General features: G+C 51.3%; 1 protein-coding gene across 1 annotated transcript in view; it reads left to right on the top strand.

The window, feature by feature from the left end:
• Nucleotides 1-23,979, top strand: part of ptk7b (protein tyrosine kinase 7b) — a 72,640-nt gene that overhangs the window by 43,577 nt on the left and 5,084 nt on the right. The window contains exons 3-15 of the mRNA XM_030379218.1: nt 5,206-5,308; nt 5,721-5,905; nt 8,271-8,418; nt 11,330-11,469; nt 12,795-13,061; nt 13,385-13,521; nt 13,969-14,104; nt 17,965-18,084; nt 18,267-18,416; nt 19,047-19,194; nt 20,615-20,742; nt 22,743-22,940; nt 23,303-23,464. Of these exons, the coding sequence (XP_030235078.1) occupies nt 5,206-5,308; nt 5,721-5,905; nt 8,271-8,418; nt 11,330-11,469; nt 12,795-13,061; nt 13,385-13,521; nt 13,969-14,104; nt 17,965-18,084; nt 18,267-18,416; nt 19,047-19,194; nt 20,615-20,742; nt 22,743-22,940; nt 23,303-23,464 (2,022 nt within the window). The remainder of the gene's footprint in view (nt 1-5,205; nt 5,309-5,720; nt 5,906-8,270; nt 8,419-11,329; nt 11,470-12,794; nt 13,062-13,384; nt 13,522-13,968; nt 14,105-17,964; nt 18,085-18,266; nt 18,417-19,046; nt 19,195-20,614; nt 20,743-22,742; nt 22,941-23,302; nt 23,465-23,979) is intronic.

The following is a 23,979-nucleotide window of genomic DNA, read 5'->3' on the forward strand; positions in this document are numbered from 1 at the left end:
TCGGGCGAGGCCAAACAGGTGGAGCATGAAGCGTTTGTTTGGGAAGAGGCGGTGTCGTCGTTAGCCCGAGTTAGCTGTGTGGTCGGCCTTGATACTCCCACACACCGCGTGGGAGAGCATTTTTCTCCTGGGAGATCTCATTCTGGAATCAGGGAAACAGACTTATTATTTTAATTAAAGAAGGAGGAAAGGGTTCAAAGCAGAGATGTGGTCGTAAATAATAACGTGGATGTTTGTACAAGGGACATGTTTGTCCTGTCAGAATCTGGACGCACCAAATGATGGATGATGATTCGATGCTTTGGAGATAACAAGACAATTTCTGATGTCACTTCGGTTTATTCTTGGCTCCGGCTCCAACTGAGGCTTGGCAGCCGGAGGACTTCAGCAGAGCTCATGGCGGGATGTGTCTCTTTGTTTCCACATCGCTCGGCAACAGCGTGGCGAGTCAGGGATCCATAACAGAAATGGAACTTCAAATGGCTATCCAAGAATTAAGGCAGTACTCTGTGTCAAACCGAATGATATGGAAAACACCTGCGACCCATTTTATATCTCACTATGAATTGGAAAGAGAAACGTACACGTACACGTGCACACATACATGCACACATGCACATGCACACGTGTACGCACACGCATACACAAACACAACACGGTAGAAAACACACACACACAGTGTGTCCAAATCCTCTTGCCGTTTCCTGGCAGTCCTCTTCTCTTACTTACGGCTTCACAGAGAACCACACAGAGGATAAGACCAGACGTGGCTCAGATAACAAGACCTTAATGGATGTGCTGCTATCAGACCTCGGGTGGAAACACACACACACACACACACACACACACACACACACACACACACATACATTCTGGCAACCTCTTGCTATCACAATGAGGAGATTGGTCCAAAGAATGTTATACACACTACTCGCCGCTTCTCGCTCCTCCACTGATACGAACAGATAAGAACACGCTTAGTGGCGCAGATAGCATGGATAGCCTGCGATGGCCGAGCGGTGTTTCGGCATGGCACACATGCTTCTCGTGTTCCCTCGGTAGTGTGATGATGGAGCGGGGAAGGCGCTCTCTCGGCCCGTGAGCTCCTAGCCGCCGCGAGCTTGCCTTGGCTCCATTCAGCTGAGTCTTATCGGCTCTTCAGCTCCCCTCCCCCCCCTCCGCCAACCCCCCCTGACTCAGTCCACTCCGCTGGAATTAGGGGGAGCCGTGTTATGACAGACGCTCCCTATATTTCCCCAACATGAATTTAACGGGCAATCGAGCCACACAGAGCCCCGGGGAAGAGGGGCCGACAGACCCCCACACCCCCCCCCCCCCCTCCTGGCCTGCTCCGTCCCGCCAGCCCTGACTCAGAATCAGGGTGCACTCATGTGGCTGCTGGTTTGCGTGTGTGATGGCACGGCTGTCCCGGGGGTGGAGGTCATTCCTTATGAACATCACGCGCGTGTGTGTGTGTGTGTGTGTGTGTGTGTGTGTGTGTGTGTGTGTGTGTGTGTGTGTGTGTGTGTGTGTGTGTGTGTGTGTGTGTGTGTGTGTGTGTGTGTGTGTGTGTGTGTGTGCATCATCTGGTTGAGGGCCGTATCTTTCAGCGTCGTTCTGCAAACAGACCCCTAGGATAATCTCTGGTAGCCATACACCCAGCTTTGCAATCTCGTTAAATGTCTGGAGGTACCTCCAGCCCGATACAAATTTATGTTTGTATCGGGTCCTCATAAATCCTGAGGTAGCCGTTCCATTGGTTATGAGCGCTGCATCCAGAAAGGGCGCCTGTGGTGTATCGCCGTGGTAACAAAGACCTGGCAACGTGAGATTAACCCTCTGCATGATTTGATCTGATAACAGGAAGTGTTGACGTTTTGAATTTATAATCACGCCATGCAGATTTAAAAGGTGTTAAATCTGTCAACATGTTCAGTTGAAATGAATCACAGCTTTGTGTTTCAACCACCCAGTAGTCTCTCTCTCTCTCTCTCTCTCTCTCGCTCTCGCTCTCGCTCTCGCTCTCTCTCTCTCTCTCTCTCTCTCTCTTCCCCCCCCCCCCCACCTATGCCACTCGCCCTGTCGTAGCATGCGATGGCAGCAGCACTCCCAGTCGACTCTGCTCCCAGTGCCTGGCCCGTGGGCCCAGTCAGCCAGAGCCGATGGAGCATGACCCCTCGTTGCACCGGGCCTGCGGTGGTCAGAACCGGCCCCTGGCTTCCATATCTCAAACGGCAGTGGGGGAGCTCAACTTGGGCCGCTGGGTCGGCTGTCATTTCCATATTCGACAGGCTGTCACAAAGACGCACGCACATGCTCGCAGGCATGCACAGAGGAACGCACGCACGCATGCCCAGAGGACGCACGCATGCACAGAGGACGCACGCATGCACACACACGGACAACCACGTTCATACGCATATATGGAAAACCATGCATACGGGAAGCCATAGTTACAGACGTGCACGCATACGGACCGCCACAAACACATACTGTCACCGACACATACAGAAACCAACACATACTACGACACATACAGACACCCACAAATACACCCACAAATACAGACACCAACAAATACAGACACACACATGCAGACACACACACAAACCGACACCCACACAAACAGACACCCGCACAGACACACACACACGCAGACACACAAACATACAGACACACAGATACAGACTCCCACGCACACACACAGCCACACGTCTCCCTCTTGCTATAGAGAAGGTGGAGTGTCATCAAAGTCTGCCTTGACAGTTTCTGAAACTGTGATCCACTCTGACGTTGACTTCCTCCAGTCCCCCCTTTAAATGTATGGCCCGGGACACTCGCGTTGCTCTCATACTCCCAGCATGCCTCAGTCTGACTCGCGTTTACATAGCCTGGCTTGCTTTCAACTTCGTCTTCCTTTTCCCTTTTTGAAAGCAAGTCGAGGCACGCATTTTAAAGTGACGCAAGTTGTTATCTTTATTATCGGAGTAAATAATTGTGTACGGTGGTTTGCGTTCGCCTGCTGGGTTCGCAGCAGCAGGGTGTGGTGCGGTGAACGTATGGCTTCCAATGGGAACTGCCAGGAGGCAGAGACAGCTGCAGGGGTAATTGTGTGCGGGGAGTGGACTGATTGCACTTGATTACTCTTGTGATTGACTGCTGAACAGAAATTACCTGGTGTTCAACCTCCACCTTGCAGCCTGGGCATTGTAAACACAAATATACAAGTGTGTGTGTGTGTGTGTATGTGTCTGTGTGTGTGCCTGCCTGAGGGTCACAGCCACTATGATGGCCATCCTCTTCTTCCCTCCCCCTCTTCCTCCTTACTGAGCTGCTGTTGCACTTAAAAGCGGATTGGCTGTGAGACAGACCCACACACAGCAGCCAAAGGTCCATAGTGTGTATGTAGTGTATGTATTCCCTCCGTCGTTTCCTACCGTCCCTGGCCCCTCCCCTCAGCGTGCTTCACGGATGGCCGGGTGCTCCCAGTAATCACATCCCGTGCCCCGGCGTCACATGCTCGACACGACGCCCTCAAGCGTGTGTGCGTCGCAGACCGAACACAACGCAGCCACAGTGTACATAACAATTAGCCTACCTGCTCGCTCGCGCGCAATATCTGATTACACGTCCACATACCAGTGCGGGGCTTTCCCAGAATGCCCGGGGTTTTGTTTGTTTGTTTACAGTCAACACAAACACTGGCGACGCCGTCTCATGTCTGCTGGGAAATTAGAAGCTATGTAATAAAACATGAACAATGCACAACGGCTCAGCTCTGCAGTGATTCGCTGGAGAGAAAGGTTCTTGAGTCAGTATGTTTCCCAATTGGGGCGGGGGGGGGGGTGGAGTTGGAGTCAGCTCCATCACATATCTTCCGAGAAAGGAGAGACTGAGAAGGTTTGTAAAGGCAGGGCAAATGAATCCAAAATAACCCAATTAGGCCTAAAGATAGACCTTCGGCCAGATCCACTGGTTTCACTTTGCCCACGGGTAATGGATGTAATGGGAGGAATGTTTCACCGCGAAACGTTCTCAAGTAACATTGTTGTTTGAGTCGGGAGCCAGGGCTAACGATCCCGGCGTTCCCCTTCTGAGCGGACAGGGAGGGATTCATCACTGCAGCAGGACGGCTTCCTAATGGAGCGCCCCGGTTTATGCCCCCTGTGCTTGCCGCACGGCCTGCAGTCGTTACAGACGACTGCAGGCGACCCTGCCCATGGCAGTGTTCCCTCTGCCCGACGACGTAAAAAAAAATTACTACCGCAGTTCAGTCTCACTATTCTCTTTATTATTATTTTTTATTAGATACAGTTAAAGTCTGTGTTGCTGTCATGATGATGCAGTCCGGCCCCTGGCCTTGGGCCCCGGCTGCTGCTGCTGCTGCTACATCCATTAGCCTCGTCGAGGAGCCACAGATCTCTCTCTCTCTCTCCGTCTCTCTCTCTCTGTCTCTGTCTCTGTCTCTGTGTCTCTCTCTCCCTCCGACCGGCAATAGCCCGCAGCAGGAATACCACTTAACTCGCCGAGCTCTCCTGCAGTCGCTCTCTGTCTTTCCTCTTCACTCGACTCCTCTCGGTCCGTTTCCTCTTGAGCGCCCTGCTCCTCGCCCACCACCTCCTCCTCGCCCTCCCCCCGGCCCTCTTGCTTACTCCCCCCCCCCCCTCCTCACCCCCTAGCCCCCTCCTCCTCCTCCTCCCCCTGCCCCCTCCTCCTCCTCCCCCTGGCCCCTTCCTCCTCCCCCTGGCCCCTTCCTCCTCCCCCTGTCCCCTCCTCCTCCTCCCCCTGGCCCCCTCCTCCTCATCCTCCTCCTCCCCCTGCCCCCTCCTCCTCCATCCCCTGGCCCCCTCCTCCTCCTCCCCCTCCCCCTGGCCCCCTCCCCCTCCTCCTCCCCCTGGCCTCCTCCTCCTCCTCCCCCTGGCCCCCTCCTCCTCACCCTCCTCCTCCCCCTGGCCCCCTCCTCCTCCTCCTCCTCCTGCCCCCCCCCCCCCCCTCCTCAGTCTCCTCCTCACCCTCCTCTCCCCCTGGCCCCCTCCTCCTTCTCCTCCTCCTCCTCCTGCCCCCCCCCCCCCCCCCCTCCTCAGTCTCCTCCTCACCCTCCTCTCCCCCTGGCCCCCTCCTCCTTCTCCTCCTCCTCCTCCTCCCCCCCCCCCCCCCCCCCTCCTCAGTCTCCTCCTCACCCTCCTCTCCCCTTCTGTCCCTCAGGGCTGGAGAGCGGCGGGGTGACCCTGAAGGAGCCGGCGTCGGAGGCGGACATCGAGAGCTCGGCGCCGGTCACGCTGCGCTGCCACATCGACGGACACCCGCGGTGAGCACATCCACCCTCCCCTGCCCCCCGAACAAACACACACACGTGTTCATGTTGACGGATCATATGAGAAAAAAAAAAACTGATCTTCCTCTCTTCCTTGTGTGGCCTTTCCCTCTGCCCACCGCCCCCATATACCCTCACTCACTCACTCATCATACTCTCACACTCACTCATCCACCTACTCAATCTTACACTCCCTCTCACCCTCTCTCTCCCTCACTCACTCTAACACTCACTCACTCTCTCTCACTCTCACCCCCTTCCTCACCCACTCACTCTCTCAATCACTCTCCCACCCTCACTCATCCACCTACTCAATCTTACACTCTCTCTCACCCTCTCACTCCAACACTCACTCACTCACTCTCTCAATCACTCTCCCCCCCCCCCCCCCCCCCCCCCCCTGCAGGCCGACGTGCCAGTGGTTCCGTGACGGCGTGCGTCTGGCGGAGAAGAGCCACCAGATCAACAACAAGGAGCGGACGCTCACGCTTCCCAGCGCTAGCCCCGACCACAACGGCCTCTACTACTGCTGCGCCAAGAACGCCGCCGGCCACGTCTGCAGCAGCACCAACTTCACGCTCACCATCATAGGTGTGTGTGTGTGTCTGTGCGTGAACAACCCATGCCTTTGGAACATTTTTCTTGAAGGGAGCGAGTGCAGCATTGCAAGACGTATGCTAAGTCTATCAGTGTGTGTGTATCCGCAACTGTGCGTGTGTGTCTATCTGCGATTGTGTGTGTTTGCTGGAGCAGCATAACGAGGCGTCCTATGGGTGTCCTGTGTAAACCCCGCTCAGCTGGTTGTCTTCCACTCCTCAGTGAATCTTTCCACGCTTGAATATTTCCCACACCTGCCGACGGGGGTTTGGGGGGGGGGGGGGGGGGGGGGGCTGGTGTCTGTGTTGCGTTGCAGGCTGGTGTCTGTGTTGCAGGCTGAGTGGGACAGACAAAGAACAGGCCGGAGAGGGAGGTGGGGAGGCCGGGCCATTAGTGGTTGTGAGAGTGAAAGAAGAGCTGCTGGGAGGAAGGGGGATAACCGTGTAACCGTCTAATTGGATTACCGGAGACTGCACGGCTAACTACCTAGCGAGCCACCTACCTGGGGACCGGTGCACCTAGCTACCCACCAAACAACCCGGCCACTAGGGCTGCATTGTTCCCTTCAAACAGCCTATTGTGCGCGACCACACGCGATGTTTGGTGCACAATCGTCTGGGCGGATGGAAGCGAAATTTTAGCACATTTTAGAGTCACTACCATAGAATTATTTATGGTACTGTATTATAAATACAGCCAGTAACAATGATGCCTATCTAAGGATCAGTGATCGCTGCATGATTGGTTGTCATTAGAGAACAGAGGAGGAATAGATTCGATCCCCTAGCGTCTTTTAAGTCGGAGAATATTGCGGTTGCGCGTCGACGATTGCGATGACAAAAGACATTTGATGAACCAGCGACCTGCCTCAATGCAAACCTATGGGGGCTTAACCTAAAACAACCCTGAAAACAACAACAACTAGCTAACTTACTGAACGGGACTCGTACGCCAGAGAAAGTGAACATGAGCTTGCAGATTCATCTGGTTTCCAGGCGAGCGAACACACCTCCAGAATAAGCATTTGACCTCCCCCAGCCCCAGCTGTAAAGCGCTGCGGTTGTCCCTGCCTGGCTGTTTAGCGTTCCCATTACCTAGCTGTTCCAGGGGTCTGTGTGTGTGTGTGTGTGTGTGTGTAGTGTGAGTGTTAGCGCTACACTGCTGGGAGTACAGTTACTCTAGCAGCACCTCTGTCAGAGGAAACCTGATGCCCTGTTCCAGTCTAATTAACCACCTGCAGCTCATAGTCTCACACACACAAGCCCTAGAACACGCACACACACACACACACACATACACATGCAGATACGAGAACACATACACTCGGGTGAATAAGAACACATGAGGCACACTCGAGAACACGCACGCACGCACGCATGAGAACACGAACACAAACACACAAGATCGAACAGAAGAACACACATAAGAGAACATGAAAAACCCAAAGGCCCACACAATGACACACACACACACCAGAACACCTGTGTGGAGGAGGGACAGTATAGGATAATTGTTGAGTCTCAGATTCCGCTCACGCCATCGCCATAGAACTCAGCCCCCCCCCCCTCCCCCCCCAAAAGAACCACACACACATACAGGAAGCAGAAGGAAAACAACAGTCGACGCCTTTCTACAGATTATTCATGGTTGTCCACAACGCCTGCTGTTGGCGTACCCCCCACCGGGGTGGCTGGGCCAGGTGTGCATTTAAATACCCCCCCAGCCCCCTCCCACTCACTTTTACCCCCAACCAGACGCTGAGACGCTCCACCACATGAATTAAGGGAACGGTTGATTTTAAATTTACATTTTTTAAAAGATGAAAAATCAACCTTTTCATTTGGTAAAATATGCAGCAGTCGATCGTTGATCAATACTACACAGATACAAACACTTGCCTACTTGGTAAACTTTCGACATTTACCACAGAGAATTCTAATGTGCGTTTCAGCCACGACAGTGTGTGTGTGTGTGTGTGTGTGTGTGTGTGTGTGTGTGTGTGTGTGTGTGTGTGTGTGTGTGTGTGTGTGCGTGCGTGCGTGCACGCGTATCCCCTTGTGTAGCATGAGAGACGCCGGCTCCGATTGGCCCTGGGCGCCGTGTCGGAATGCACTGACCTCATTAACTGCCCCCCTCTCCGTCGCTGGGCCCCTCTAGGTGCTGACACACACACTGCCACCTGTGGGGGGCAGCCCCCTTCCCACCCCTTACCACCTCCACCGCATTCTGGCACATTTTAATAAAGCCTGCAGGGGAACAGTGTGTGTCTGTGTATTGTATTGTCGTCGTGGTCCAGTGCCTTGAACTGACTGTGTGTGTGTGTGTGTGTGTGTGTGTGTGTGTGTGTGTGTGTGTCCAGACAAGAGCTTCCCGCGGGCGGTGGTCACACCTGAGGACCAGGTGGTGATGAAGAACGAGGAGGCGTCCTTCCACTGCCAGTTCAGCGCCGAGCCGCCCCCCACCCTCCAGTGGTTCCACCTGGGCGAGCCGCTGGCCAACAAGTCCCGGTACGCCCACTGCCAGCCCTGGCTCCTCCTTCTGTAGCACCACAGGCCGGTCTCGTCTCTGCTCTCCACTGCTCCTTCTCACGCTGCTTTCCTTGTCTTCTCCATCTCCCTCCTCCTGGCTCTCATTCCGATGGCTCTCTGTGTTTGTTGCTCCGACTTTGTCTCTCTTTGTTTCTTTCTCTCACTCTCTGCTTTAGATTTGTCTTGCTCTGGTTTTCATGGATCATTTCTCTCGGGTCTCTCCTTTAACCCCTTGTCTCTCTCTGCTCTCCTTCTTTCTCTCCGTCTCTCTGGCTCTCTTTATTTCTTGCTCTATCCCTTACTCTGTCTCTGTTGGTCTCTCTCGCACTCTCTCTTTCTGTCTTTTTCCTTGTTGCTCTCTCTCTCTCGCTCTTTGTATTTCTTGCTCTGTCTCCCTTGCTCTCTCTAGCCCTCTCCATCCAGCTGATATTTTAACTGACTTGTAGAGTAGAGTTTTCCTAATCTTAGAGTTGGCAGAGGCATGATGCTTGGGGGAGACTTGGTAGAGAGGGCTGTGTGTGTGTGTGTGTGTGTGTGTGTGTGTGGGGGTGGGGGTGGTTCCTGGGGGCCTGGTGACACGGAACCCTTTTCATCTCTGCTTCTCATTACCCCCGGTGCTCCGTGGCGTCGCAGGGGGGAGAACGGCGCTCCAGAGGAATGTTATTCCTGGAATGAGGCGAGCGCTCCCGGGTTGTTTTCCCCCTGTGGGCCGTTGGGTCGGTTGTCGTGGAAATGATCGTGTGAGGGTGAAGCACTTGAGGCCCGTTGTTGGAGCAAAGCATTGTTGTTCATTTCATTCAGCTGAATTAGGGGGCATGTCACAGCCAGCGGAGGCCGAGCCGCGTCTGATCAAAATCTGGAGCTGCTCTGATCAGAGGCTGACAGGAACAGAATCTGGAGCTGCTCTCCTGAGTCTGATCAGAAGCTGACAGGAACAGAATCTGGAGCTGCTCTGATCAGAGGCTGACAGGAACAGAATCTGGAGCTGCACTTCTGAGTCTGATCAGAAGCTGACAGGAACAGAATCTGGAGCTGCTCTTCTGAGTCTGATCAGAAGCGAACTAGACTGGAGCTTCTCTCCAGACTCTGGTCTTTTCCAGATCCCATTTGGTCAGTCAGCAAAAAAAGGGGGGGGGGGGGGGGGATCACATGATCACATGCTGTGACTAAGACAATGAAGAGCTCATAAGTTGCTGACTAAGATAACATGCAGGCCTCATTTACATTTCTCAAAGCTCACATGACATCGTTTACAAGTCATTAACAAGTTAATACAAGCACACCTCACAAATAGAAGGAACCGGAGCAGGCGTTAATGTTGACACACACACGGATGTGTCATTGGTGTTCGTGGTTTCAGTTGCCGTTTATTGATTTTGGATGTGCAATGCTTCCCTTTGGCGGTGAGGGATTCACACCTTTCAGAGTCTCAACATTTGAAGAGGGTTGTATGTCGAACATTTTTCTGCATGAATCGTCTGAAGGCATGAACACAAAATGGCAGCGTGATCACGAAGCACATGTAGATGAAGACAGAAATCCCTTCCGTGTGCTGATTTGGATTCAAAACAAACTCCACGTCGGCCGCGGTCTATTCTGCACGGCTTGAAGTCATCACTGCCCAAGAATCCGTGTTGGACATCGTTTCTGCTCCTCGCGCATGATAAACCCTAAAACATATTTCCACCCTATCATTAACTCTCCCTCTCGCCTCCTCTCTCTCCGTCAGCTTATGTCCCATTCCATGTTTTTTCTTTTTTCTTTTTTTTTTACTTCATCCCCCGAGGAGCTTCTCAGCCGTCGAGGGCCAGAGCCAGCAGGGCCAGAAAGAGCTTGACTTACCCAGGGCTCGGTGAATCACGACGAGCCAGCGGTCTGGACTGTGTCTCTGTTGAAGTTGGTCACGTCCCCCCCCACCCCCCTCCCTGCATGGCTCTAAGACCAGGCTGTAATAACTTCTGACTCCCCTGCCCTCCCTGTAACCTCCATCACTGGCACAGCTTCACCCCCCCCCCCCCCCTCCCCCCCCCCTCCCCCTTGACTGCCAAGAGCCTGGCGGACCCCCAGCCGGGCCCCGTGAAGTGCAAGACTGGGGAAGGCGGGGGGGGGGGGGGGGGGGGGGGGTTCAATCGCTATCAAGGTCGCCTTTTATTCTTTGTGCGTTGAACCGTCGGCTCGGGAAAATAAAAGGAAAACGAGAAAGACAAACAAACACAGAAAATATGCTCGGAGCGTTCTGTGTGTACGCAGCCACGGTCCGTCTGGAGCACAAACAAGGCTCGCTTGATGCACTTCCAAGACTTACAAATGCCAGCTTTTGCAAATACTGACTCTGCAAATACCGTTTTGCTTCAGATGGATGCAACAAATGCCTATTGGCTTTTTTGGTTGCCTGTGTCACGTTCACTTGCGCAAGTGTATTCACACTCCTTCTTGGTCTTACTGCTCAGTGATGATCGAAAGGACGACAAATGATAAAGCAAGACACTATTATTTGATTTAACCATTGCCACTCGTGGTCTTCTTCATCTTCAGTAGCTCCTTATTTATCGATCAGTTTTTCTCGTTGACTTTCCTTCGGATGGTTGCTTCTTGACGGTCTGAAGGATTGAATGAGCTCTTGCTCTTACCGTTCCTCCTCTCTGAGGGTCGTACTGTGCGATCTGTAGGATTGAATGGGCTCTAACTCTGACTGTCCTCTTCCTCCTCCTCTCTGAGGGTCATACTGTATGATCTGGGCTCTAACTCGGACTGTCCTCTTCCTCCTCCTCTCTGAGGGTCATACTGTATGATCTGGGCTCTAACTGTCCTCTTCCTCCTCCTCTCCCAGGCCTGTATGGTGCGTGGTGGTGAGTGAGCTCTAACCCGTGTCTGTTCCTCCCCTCTGCAGGGTGATCCTGTATGACAACGGCACGCTGGTCATCACCCAGGTGAAGCCCAGGAACACCGGTGTGTACAAGTGTGTTGGGGTCAGCGCCCAGGGGCCCCGAGGGCCCCAGGTCGCTCTGGAGGCCTCTCTCCACATCGCAGGTGAGCACACACACGACCCGCACAGACAAGACAGACAAGACAGACAAGACAGACGAGACAGACAAGACAAGACAGACAAGACGGACAAGACGGACAAGACGGACAGACAAGACAGACAGACAGACAGACAGACAGACAGACACACACGCACTGATAACGAGTGCAATCTGTGGCAGTATTCAGAAACACAGAGGGAATTTCTGTGTTACATTTCAGCGCTCAAACACTTGATTCTCTGATTCAGCTCTTTGGAAGGGAACCCCCCCCCTCATCGGAAACCCCTCCCCCTTCTCCTTGCCTACCAAAGGGTTTTTAGATTACGGGGGAAACGAATCTCCAGTTTTAAATAAGCCCACCAAAGCTCAATCTAAAATACCTTAACTCACCTAATCTGTGGTTAATCCCCCCCTCCGGGCCTTATAACGGGGATCGTATCACGGTAGAATCCAGCTGTTCTGGGACAAGTTTCAACAGTCCCTCCTGTTTCCAGAACGAAACACACACACATACGTACATACACACACAATCACGCACACAGACAAAGACTTTTCCAGGTGTACCGCCTTCTATCATCTGCTGAGATGTGCGTTTCTTTCCCGGTCCGTTCTCGCTAATTAACTTGGACCCTCGAGGTCACGAGAGGTCACATCGCAGAGCTGCTTTTAGAACCATGTCGGGCAATACGGCCAGAACCATTTCCATTTGATTCATACGCTCGCTCGCTCGCTCACTCCCTCGCTAGCTCACTCTCTCTCTCTCACTAGTTGCGGTGGGGGGCCAGTCCTGGGAGGTTTACCACCCATGATCACGTTCTACTTACTGTAATGGGGCTGCTTTGATACGAGCAGCCTCAAACAGACTCCTATTGTTGTCACTGACTAAGTGAAAACCTAATGTACCCACTCCCGACACTACCCTAGCATTAACACACACATCGCTGTGCCCAGGCCATAAATGAAAGGATTCAGAACGCTCTGTAAATAAACATTCAGACGAGTGTGAAGAGCCCTGATTAGTTGAACACGAAGGAATGCAACACAGTTCCTCTGTCTCTGTCTCTCCATCTCTGTCTCTCTCTCTTTCCCTCTCTCTGTCTCTCTGTCTCTGTCTCTCCGTCTCTGTCTCTGTCTCTCTCTCTCCGTCCCTCTCTCTGTCTCTCTGTCTCTGTCTCTGTCTCTGTCTCTCTCTCTCTTTCCCTCTCTCTGTCTCTCTGTCTCTGTCTCTCCGTCTCTGTCTCTGTCTCTCTCTCTCTCTCTCTCTCTCTCTCTCTGTCTCTGTCTCTGTCTCTCTCTCTGTCTCTCCTAACCTGCGTCTCCGTCCTGCAGAGCTGGATGACATGGTGCCGCGGCTGTCCCAGGTGTTCACGGCGGACAGCATGCAGCGGGTGGCGTGCCGCGCCCCCCGGGGCCAGCCGCCCCCCGAGGTGTGGTGGGAGCGGGCCGGCCAGCTGGTGGCCTCGGAGGGCCGGGTGTACCAGGACGGCCTGGACCTGGTGTTCAGCCCCACGGAGCAGGGCGACTCGGGCGTCTACACCTGCGTGGCCCAGAACAAGGCGGGCCGCAAGACCCAGGAGGTCACCTTCACCGTGGCCAGTAGGTCTCACACACACACACACGCACGATGATGCACACACGCGTACACACACACGCACAAACAAGACACACGCATGCAGGCACACACATCGACAAGAGACGCACACGACCCGCAAGACACGAGCGCAAGACACACTCACGTAAACGTACCCACTCCGCAGACCCCAAAAAAACAAACACGCAAGCACACACAACTTTCTGATATCAAAGCAAGCCATTATGGAGGAAGAAAATGTTTTGGTAGAAGGCCAATCTGGACATCAGTGACGGACCCTGCATGGATACATTTAACGTATGTGTGTGTGTGTCTGTGCCTGCTCCAGCTGCCCCCGTGTGGGTGAAGAAGCCCGCCGAAAGCAGCCTGGAGGAGGGGAAGCCCGGCTACTTGCACTGCCACGCCCAGGCTAACCCAGAGCCTGTGGTCATCTGGATGCGCAACAGCATGATGATCTCCCCCGACGTCAGTCTCTCACACACACAACACGTGTAGGGCTGCTCCTGGGTAGTTCCTCGTTATGCAAGGTTATCAAGGGGTTCTTCTAAGCAGATTTCTGGATATCTGCCATAAAAGAAGAAGCTTGGGGGCTTTTGGAAATGTTGCTTATCAAGATCTAGGAAGTTTACGGCTGTTGACTCAAAATAACTCCTTCTAACAGGGAAATAATTGTTTTCTGTTTAGAAGGCGGCTTGTGATTATATTAGCTCTGCCGTTAGTGATAGGTTTGTTTGTTTAATGTGATCTTTTTTTTAATGTGATGTTTTAATGTGTCTGACTCTCCCTCTCGTACTTTCTCACGCTCATTCTCTCATGCTCATTCTCTCTCACACTCACTCATGCAAACTCTCTCTCTCAAACACAATCACTCACTCACCCTCACTCACTCCCTCTCTCTCGTTTGCCCTGCAGGATGGCCGCTACAAGCTGTTCCCCAACGGCACCCTGCGGATCAACAACGTGGAGGTGTACGACGGCCAGGTGTACGCCTGTGAGACCAAGACGGACGCCGGGAGACTCGTCGGCCAGGCCAGGGTCTGGGTCCTGGGTGAGACTACAGAGACCGTCTGAGCGCCCTGGGGTCAAACCAGTAATGCAGGAAACGCCGTTATCATCCTACCGCCAGTCATGAGCTCAGAACAGAAACACCTCGATAAAACGGAGAACAGGAAGACGGGCGATTGGCAATTTGATGTTTTGGGCATTATGTATATTTTTGAATGTCTTTCTGTGTAGACAATTCAGAACAGGTTATCCTCCATGAAGTAAAGTAGCAATTGTACCAATGGCCCCTCATAGAGGCCAAGTCTGGAACATATGAAATTACGCTTCAGAAACAGGAGTACTATCATATTGATTATATTTAGGGGTCCAAGCCAACAGGTTGGATCCCTATTGTTTTTGTAGTGTTTATTATTATTAGGGGTCCAAGCCAACAGGTTGGATCCCTATTGTTTTTGTAAGGATTATTATTATTATACTATACGCCTTAGAAGTGGTACCACAGCCCAAACCGTAAATGGTGCCGACACGCCAATTGCATGACTAGATCCAGGTCCGGCACCGCTACTCAGATAACCAAATCCAGACACGCCGGCCACTAGGTGGCGCTATACCAAGGACAGACGCGTTTGGGGCTATAACTCCCACACCGAACCTCCCAGAGTCCAAAAACTTGTACACACAGATGCACTGGAGTCTGCTGCATCTTTTGGCCTAGGCCACGCCCATTTGCGTCTAGGAATATTTTTCGCTAAATCGCGAAAACCGCAAAAATGTTTTTTCGCTACTCCTCCCACATTTCTCGACCAATTGACACAAAACTTTGCACACGACATCTTCAGACCTACACGAAAAGAATTCCTGCATTACTTTTTTGATCCGTCCTTCGATAACGAAATGGTAGCGTTTTGAATATTGGTTTATTAGCTAAATTAGACGTGGAATATCAAAAATCCAAAGAAATCCAAAATTAGACATCGGATCGAGTCCACATTTTACACACATGTTGGTGCTAACCTTAATGTCGTACGATAAAAATTTCGGAAAATTTCGCCATTAGGGGGCGCCATAAACGAGGAAATTGTATATCTTCTACAAAATTTTGCCGCGAATACGCCACACTGACTTCTCGCTACTCCTACCACAGTCAAATCCTTTGTATCCACAGGTTCAGGGTAGCGTTTTGAACACATGCTTCGCGTTGTGCCGGCGAAACGCACATTTCTTGTCGCGTTGTGCCGGCGAAATGCACACTTCTTGGACCCCTGCATAACTGCTTGCAGTTCTAGTTCCTATTATTATTAGGGGTCCAAGCCAACAGGTTGGATCCCTATTGTTTTTGTAAGGATTATTATTATTATACTATACGCCTTAGAAGTGGTACCACAGCCCAAACCGTAAATGGTGCCGACACGCCAATTGCATGCCTAGATCCAGGTCCGGCACCGCTACTCAGATAACCAAATCCAGACACGCCGGCCACTAGGTGGCGCTATACCAAGGACAGACGCGTTTGGGGCTATAACTCCCACACCGAACCTCCCAGAGTCCAAAAACTTGTACACACAGATGCACTGGAGTCTGCTGCATCTTTTGGCCTAGGCCACGCCCATTTGCGTCTGGGAATATTTTTCGCTAAATCGCGAAAACCGCAAAAATGTCTTTTCGCTACTCCTCCCACATTTCTCAACCAATTGACACAAAACTTTGCACACGGCATCTTCAGACCTACACGAAAATAATTCCTGCATTACTTTTTTGATCCGTCCTTCGATAACGAAACGGTAGCGTTTTGAATATTGGTTTATGAGCTAAATTAGACGTGGAAAATCAAAAATCCAAAGAAATCCAAAATTAGTCATCGGATCGAGTCCAAATTTTACACACATGTTGGTGCTTACCTTAATGTCGTACGATAAAAATTTCGGAAAATTTCGCCATTAGGGGGCGCCATAAACGAGGAAATTGTATACCTTCTACAAAATTTAGCCGCGAAAACGCTACACTGACTTCTCGCTACTCCTACCACAGTCAAATCCTTTGTATCCACAGGTTCAGGGTAGCGTTTTGAACACATGCTTCGCGTTGTGCCGGCGAAACGCACATTTCTTGTCGCGTTGTGCCGGCGAAATGCACACTTCTTGGACCCCTGCATAACTGCTTGCAGTTCTAGTTATTATACTTACCTCCCTAAAAGTGTGCCCACAGCCCAAACCGTAAATGGTGCCGACACGCCAATTGCATGACTAGATCCAGATCCGTGGGGACTACGCAGACGACAAAATCCAGACATGCCGGCCACTAGGTGGCGCTATACCAAGGAATACGCGTTTGGGGCTATAACTCCCACACCGAACCTCCCACAGTCAAAAACTTGTACGCACATATGCACTGGAGTCTGCTGCATCTTTTGGCATAGGCCACGCCCATTTGCGTCTATAATTTTTTTTCGCAAAATCGCAAAAACCGCAAAACTGTTTTTTCCCTACTCCTCCCACATTTCTAGACCAATCGACACCAAACTTTGCACACGGCATCTTCAGACGCACACGCAAAGAATGCTTGAACACTTTTTTGATCCGACCCTCGACGACGAAACGGTAGCGTTTTGAACATTGGTTTATTAGCTACGTTTTACGCCGAAACGCAAAAATTCAAAAAATACCAAAATTAGACATCGGATCAAGCCCAAATTTTAGACACATGTCGGTGTTACCCTTAATGGCGTTCAATAAAAAAAAGGAATTTTTCGCCATTAGGGGGCGCAATAAACGAGGAAATTGTATATCTTCTAATTGGCCAGAGGAATGTTCTTCAAACTATAAGGGAACCATCAAGGGGCAAACCCGAGTCTATATAGAAAATATGGCCAAGAATTATTAATGTGGGCGGGAGTTATTTGGCAAAGGAAAATTGTCTTTGGAAAATGTCGCCACAGGGCGGCGCCAAAAAACGACGACATTGTCTATCTCCTATTTGGCCAATGGAATGTTCTGAAAACGAGTTTTAGGCTATAACTCCCACACCGAAGCTCCCACAGTCAAAACCTTTATATCCACAGGTTCAGGGTAGCGTTTTGAATACTTGCTTCGCGTTCTGCCGGCGAAACGCACATTTCTTGTCGCGTTGTGCCGGCGAAATGCACACTTCTTGGACCCCTGCATAACTGCTTGCAGTTCTAGTTTCTTTTGTGTCTGCTCCAGGTGCTGCACACAAAACTAAATTTAGTTGAGGTCTCACATCGTCACAGAACTTCTAAGGGTGGCCATTTTTCCCTGAGTGTATCGCGAACAATAGGTTCCTGTTCAGGAGCTGGGAAGAAGGAGCTGTTCAAGAACTAAAGAGACGGTCGGGTGAGCGTTGGGGGGGAGGAGGGGGGCTGGGGTCCACGGGGGGGTCAAGAGCACCCCGAGCGATTGAAGAGAAGACCACTGTTCAAGGGGGGGGAAACAAACCCTGTTGGGGTGTATGTTTCCGTGATAGGCTGGAGCCTTGGGGGTCGCGTCAGTGGGTGGGCTTTATCGTAGGATAAAGGCGGAGCACTGTAGGCAGCTTCATCAGTCTCTTGGGTGTTAAATTCCCCAGCTGGCTTAGCTCCCCATCGCCACAGCGGAGGACCTCTTGTCGTGGACGGCTCTGGCATGCCGGCCATATTGTGTCTGCAAGCGTGTCCACAAGGCAGCTGTGCTCTCCCCGGGTGTATCTGAGCCCCATTAAAGTCAGACGTCACTCACTTTGCCCCGCTTCTCGCTCTCTCGCTCTCTTTTCCTCTTTCTCATTTTTTTCCTCATCTCCCTCCCTACATCTCCTCTCGGTTGATGAGGGGGAGAGAGAAAATAAACAAATGTATAGGATCACACATTGAGAAGGAGTGTGTCTAAAACGGTGTGTGCGTGCGTGTTCCAGAGAAGCTGAAGTTCACCCCGACACCGCAGACCGCCCAGTGCCTGGAGCTCGACAAGGAGGTGGTCATCCAGTGTTCTGCCACCGGCCGCAGCAACCCCACCATCCGCTGGACCAAAGCAGGTGAGCGCGTGCACACAGACGCACGCGCGCGCACACACACACACACACGCACGCACGCACGCACGCACGCACGCACGCACGCACGCGCGCACACACACCAGATGCCTACACCCTACCCAAACCCAACCGACCCCCACCCCCTAACCTCCGCCTCTTCTCTCTCTCTCTGTCGCCTCCTGCAGACGGAGGAGACCTCCCGCCCCACGTGGAGTCGCGCTACGGCCAGCTGGTCTTCACCAAGGTGACCCGCAGCGACGCCGGCAACTACACCTGCATCGCCTCCAACGACCAGCAGGGGGAGATCCGCGCGCTCGTGGCCCTCAGTGTGGCAGGTAAGCTAGCACCGCTGACTGCCTTAAACGTCCTTCTACTGTTCAATTGTCTGTCAATAATAAAATAATCTGTAAACTGAGTGCACCTATCGTAATCGTGATCCCCCTAATCCGCGTGTAGCTGTTGGCGGCTTTATTTTACACTTGGATTAAAATGTGAAACTCCAATTGAATTGAATCCTCTAAATGCATCAGATTGTTGGGGAAAAGCCGAGTCTTCATACGCTAGGCTGAGGCTTGAATCCATCCTTCTTTGACACTGGCCGCACATTGACATCAGAGCTGATGTAAATAGTGTTAAGGGACCTCAAGGGTTAACGTCAACAATTTCTGAACTATATCAACATTATCGATTTATAATGTTAATTTTTTTTACATCTTGAGAGGGATACGAGCAGGCCATTTTTCAGCGCTGGTTAACAGATCTTCCTCTGGTAATGCGCTACAAGGTGTTTATGGGGAGAGTTATGAAGCGCATGTGGTTGATTTTCGATTAGTGTCAAAGATTCGACCACAGCACACGGACCGCAGTCCCATTACTCTCAGATTGTGTTCCCACAGCTGTGGCCCTCTCACTGTACCATGTGTGTTGGTAACACCCATTTCTACTTTTCTCGCTCCCTCACACAGTGTTCATCCACTTCAAGCTGGAGCCTGAGAACACCACGGTGTACCAGGGCCATACCGCCACCCTGCACTGCCAGGCCACCGGGGACCCAGAGCCACACGTCCAGTGGTTCGTCAAAGAGAACCTTCTGGAGACCATCAAGGACCCCAGGTAATGACCCCCCACTAAGGCCCGGCAAAGGTCGAACACAGACCTAACTGGACGATGGAGGGCAAAGCTCAGAGGAGCAGGGTCAATTCCGAGCCTACCTAAGGTCATGTTGTTACAACAATAAGCTGGGCGGGCGATTACATTTTTTGGGCATTTTACCCATTTATTTTGGATGTAGCATAGCCTGTGATCTGAGCTGGATAGCTGAGCAGAACATTAGCCTGTCTGTGAGCAGGACCTGAGCTGGTTAGCTGAGCAGAACATTAGCCTGTCTGTGTCAAAGTGTCAAAGTCAAAGTGTGTTTATTGTTGCATGTACCAAATTGCTTCAGCACAGCAAAATTCTTACGACTTGGCAAGCATCATTCATCTACGCAGTAGACGTCATACATATAACAAAAATAACATAAAACTCTAAAACAATATGACAATAAAATGTAACATTTAACATACAATTTAAAAAACAACATATATCTCTGTAGCAGAGTACAGTAGAAATGTTTCTGTGATCTGAGCTGGTTAGCTGAACAGCACGTCCCTTCTCTTGAATTTCAAAACCAGCTCGCACATGAAAGCAATTGTGGTTGCTAGGTTACGCACAGTGGCCACTCTCTTCTTGTCGCTGATTTATGCTCGCTTTAAATAGATGAGTCGTTTAATGTCACCCACAATGTTTCTGTGATGGGTCTATTTTTATACTTTGTTTTTGCGGCGTGTGGGTTTTGCTTGCCTTTGAGTGGGTCTTTATTGAACGCAGAGCAGAAGACAAAGCTCATTCTCTTGGTTGTCATTTTTTCATCATGTAAACGTGTCATCGTTAATTGTGTCACCTCGATAAATGGGTTATACGTTCAGCAATAATATATCTCGGTAGTAATAGTAGTCTTGTATTTGTCCCCTAGAAAGCTCAGCCAACAACAATAATACACCCAGTAATGAGATGGATATTATAAACTATCCTATGGGAGAATATGCATCTGAATAATCAGAGTTATGACCTGGACTCTGCATAACCTCCCCCCACATCCGCACACCCCTCTTACGTACTTATTGAATGTTGTACGTCCTTGCACTTAAACATAGTACTTGGCATTGTGTAGCATCCTATCCTAGCTATCTTTGTTGTACACGGGGAATGGGTTTACCCAAAAATGTCAAGTGCTCGGCACTTGGTTCTATGAACATCCTTACTGCTCCGACAGCGATGCGTTGTTTCTTCTCTTACTTCTGACAAATTATACTTAGTGTTAGTCGCTTTGGATAAAAGCGTCGGCTAAATGCCCTGAATGTAATGAATCCATTTCAGCTGCCGCCACTCTATAGACGAGCTTGTCTGTACACAGGCCCGGCTGAATCCCCCTGTACTTCTGATTGGTCCACCCTGTAGCTCACCCCTCTCTGTCCGTCCCCCCGTCCCCCAGGTTCCAGATGATGCCCAACGGCTCGCTGGTCATCCATGACGTGAGGACGGACGACACGGGGCGCTACAGCTGCGTGGTCGGGAACAGCTGCAACATCAAGGACCGCATGGCCCAGCTCTACGTCGTGGGTGAGTCCGTCACGCACGCACACACACACACGCATACACGCACACACACATGACCACACACATATATGCATGCGCACACAAACGCACGCTTGCAAACCAACACTGTAGGCATTTATGTATGATAATATGAATGGACACACTCTCTATCTCGGCCTTGCGCGCACACACACACACACAACCACACACCTATACACACATACACACACACTCATACATGAACACACGAAAACAGATGCATGGTAGGCCTTTATCTGTGCCAATGTGAATTGACACGTAAACACGTACACATCCACACACTCACGTACGTATGTACACACACACTCACACGCACGTACATACACACACACCAACAAACACACACACACACACACGTGCACACACACAGATAAGGTCGGCATGTCATCACCGCACAAGCTTGTTACGCAGCAGATCTAAGCTGTCAGCACCAGCGCGGGCCGGTGAAGAGAAGGTCTTATTAGCCCTCTCTCACGCACCCCCCCCCCCCCACACACACACACACACCACCCCCCCCCCCCAGGCCTGTCACCCATCAGGACAGACTTAATAACCCCCCACTCCACCGCGGTGCGGGGCCCGACACAAAGGGTGAGGGGATTAGACGCCGGCTCCAGCACCCTTTGCGTGACATCTGAATCCCAAAATTACAGTCGCACACCAACACACACACGCAAACACACACGGTCTCGAGTAGTGTCCCATGTGAGGACAGTAGAGGCATTGTTCGGGTGTTGGGTTTGATCGAGACAGCTGACGTTAGAGTGTGTGTGTGTGTGTGTGTGTGTGTGTGTGTCGGTTTTGTCCCGCGGAAGCATTGCCACGGTTGTTTCTCGTTGCGTGCGACGGTCTCTGGGTTCGCTACGGGGCCCCCCTACGTACACATGTGCTGACTTGGCTGCACTCGGTTTGACTCTTCACGGCTGGCGGTCTGAGAGACGTTCATACGTTTGGTCTGTGTCAGAATGACGTAACGCATGAGTACCTCCACAGTGATGTAGTCGACTCGACAAGCCTACTCCCGCTCTTTTCTTCCTGATGTCGAGAGCCCATTGAGTGATGGGATTAAGTCTTGTTGACACTGAACCATGTTTCACACCTATTTTCCCGAGTGCTACACGATGTGGTTGATATATGGAATGAAAGAGCCTGACCTAAGAGTTGGTCCATCTTTATTTCCGCGCTTTTAAACAAGCAATTGAAACACAAATCAACGCATTCAGAGTGCTCATGGGATAGGGCAACGGGCCAAGTTCACCTTTAACCCCTCAAAGGGAAAGGTTTTGGGTCATACCTGACCCAACACAACGCTTATCTAAGTCTCCGTCTGTTGTCATTTTAAGTTAAGATCTTTTCAGGGTTTCCCGCCCAAACGCAGGGAAATCATCATCATCATCATCCACGCTCAAGAAGAGGCGTTAACCTCCCCGGGTGTCCCTTCTCCTTACCTATCCTATTGGCCAACAGAGAAACCAATAGAGAAGAGGCGTTGTACGTCCCGTCTCCTAACCTCTCTCTCTATTGGCCGACAGAGTAACCAATAGAGACAAGGCGTTGAACTCGGCGTGCGCCCCGTTTCCTAACCTCTCCTCCTATTGGCTGACAGAGTTACCAATAGAGACAAGGCGTTGAACTCGGCGTGCGTCCCGTTTCCTAACCTCTCCTCCTATTGGCTGACAGAGTAACCAATAGAGACAAGGCGTTGAACTCGGCGTGCGTCCCGTTTCCTAACCTCTCCTCCTATTGGCTGACAGAGTTACCAATAGAGACAAGGCGTTGAACTCGGCGTGCATCCCGTCTCCTAACCTCTCCTCCTATTGGCTGACAGAGTAAACAATAGAGACGAGGCGTTGAACGTCCCGTCTCCTAACCTCTCACCCTATTGGTCGACAGCGAAACCCCTCCTTACCCCTCCCCCTATTGGTTGACAGATCAACCAATGGAGAGTTAGGCGTCTTCTAACCTCTCCCCCTATTGGCCGACAGAGAAACCGATCCACTCGTCGGAACACGATGACAAGGCGCCCTACAAGTTGATCCAGACCATCGGGTGGTCGGTGGGGGCGGCGGTGGCCTACATCATCATCGTCCTGGGCCTCATGTTCTACTGCAAGAAGAGACGCAACGCCAAGAGGCTCCAGAAGGGGACGGACGGGGAGGAGCCCGAGATGGAGTGCCTCAATGGTGAGTCCGCGTGTAGTTTTAGAAGGAGGAGTCTGGGAGTTAAGTGCCTTCAATGGCTGACTCTGAAAACCTAAATGTGTACATTGCCATCTAGTGGCTGTTTCGGGTATTGCACCACAGAATGACTCCGATGGAACACCCGGTATATTGTACCAAAAATGATGTTGTTTATTACCACTGCCACTTCAGCGCAACACCATCAAGGGCAAAGAAGTATCGCACGTGTTCATTAAATAATTAGCAACTTACCATTTTCACACAATTTTTACACGGGTGCATGCAAATCTTGCTCCAAATGAATTATGAACCAACTGTTGGTTTGAGTTGAGCTAACCCTCTATCCCTATCCCCAACCCCACCAGGTGGCGCCGTGCAGCAGAACGGCCACACCACGACGGAGATCCAGGAGGAGGTGGCACTCACCAACATGGGCTCAACGGCGCCCGGCGACAAACGCCACAGCCACGTGAGCAGCGACAAGCTGCAGGTCCCCCGGGCAAACCTGAACACCATCACCACCCTGGGTACGAGACGACTTTAAATCCATACGTTAATACTTGGCCTTTCCATCCAGTCTTAACACTTATAACCCAAGTCTTAACACTTTACACTTCAGCCTTAAGACTTTAATCTCCGGTCTTAAAACTGGAGATTAAAGACTCAGGTATCAAGACCCGAGGTACCTGCCTTAAGACTTTAAACTGGAGTCTTAGGACTTGAGATTCATCTCTTAAGACTTGAGATTTATGTCTTAAGACATGATATTCATATCTTAAGTCTGATGGCAAGCAAGCTCAACTGTTTCAAGCCTAACTTTTTACAACCGACAACAAAAACAACAACACAACGAAAAAGCAATGACCGAAACAAAGAGAAGATAAGCAAACTAAACCAAAGTTAAAAAAGTAAAATCAAGACATCTCATCCTACACGATCCTAGTCGGAGAGAGTAGGGCAGCCTCAGTGTTGCTCCCCTAGCTACTCAGAGTCACAGAGTAGGGCAGCCTTAGTATCGCTCCACTATCTACTCAGAGACACA

This window comes from Gadus morhua, chromosome 15, assembly GCF_902167405.1.
Source record: "Gadus morhua chromosome 15, gadMor3.0, whole genome shotgun sequence".
Classification (NCBI taxonomy): domain Eukaryota; kingdom Metazoa; phylum Chordata; class Actinopteri; order Gadiformes; family Gadidae; genus Gadus; species Gadus morhua.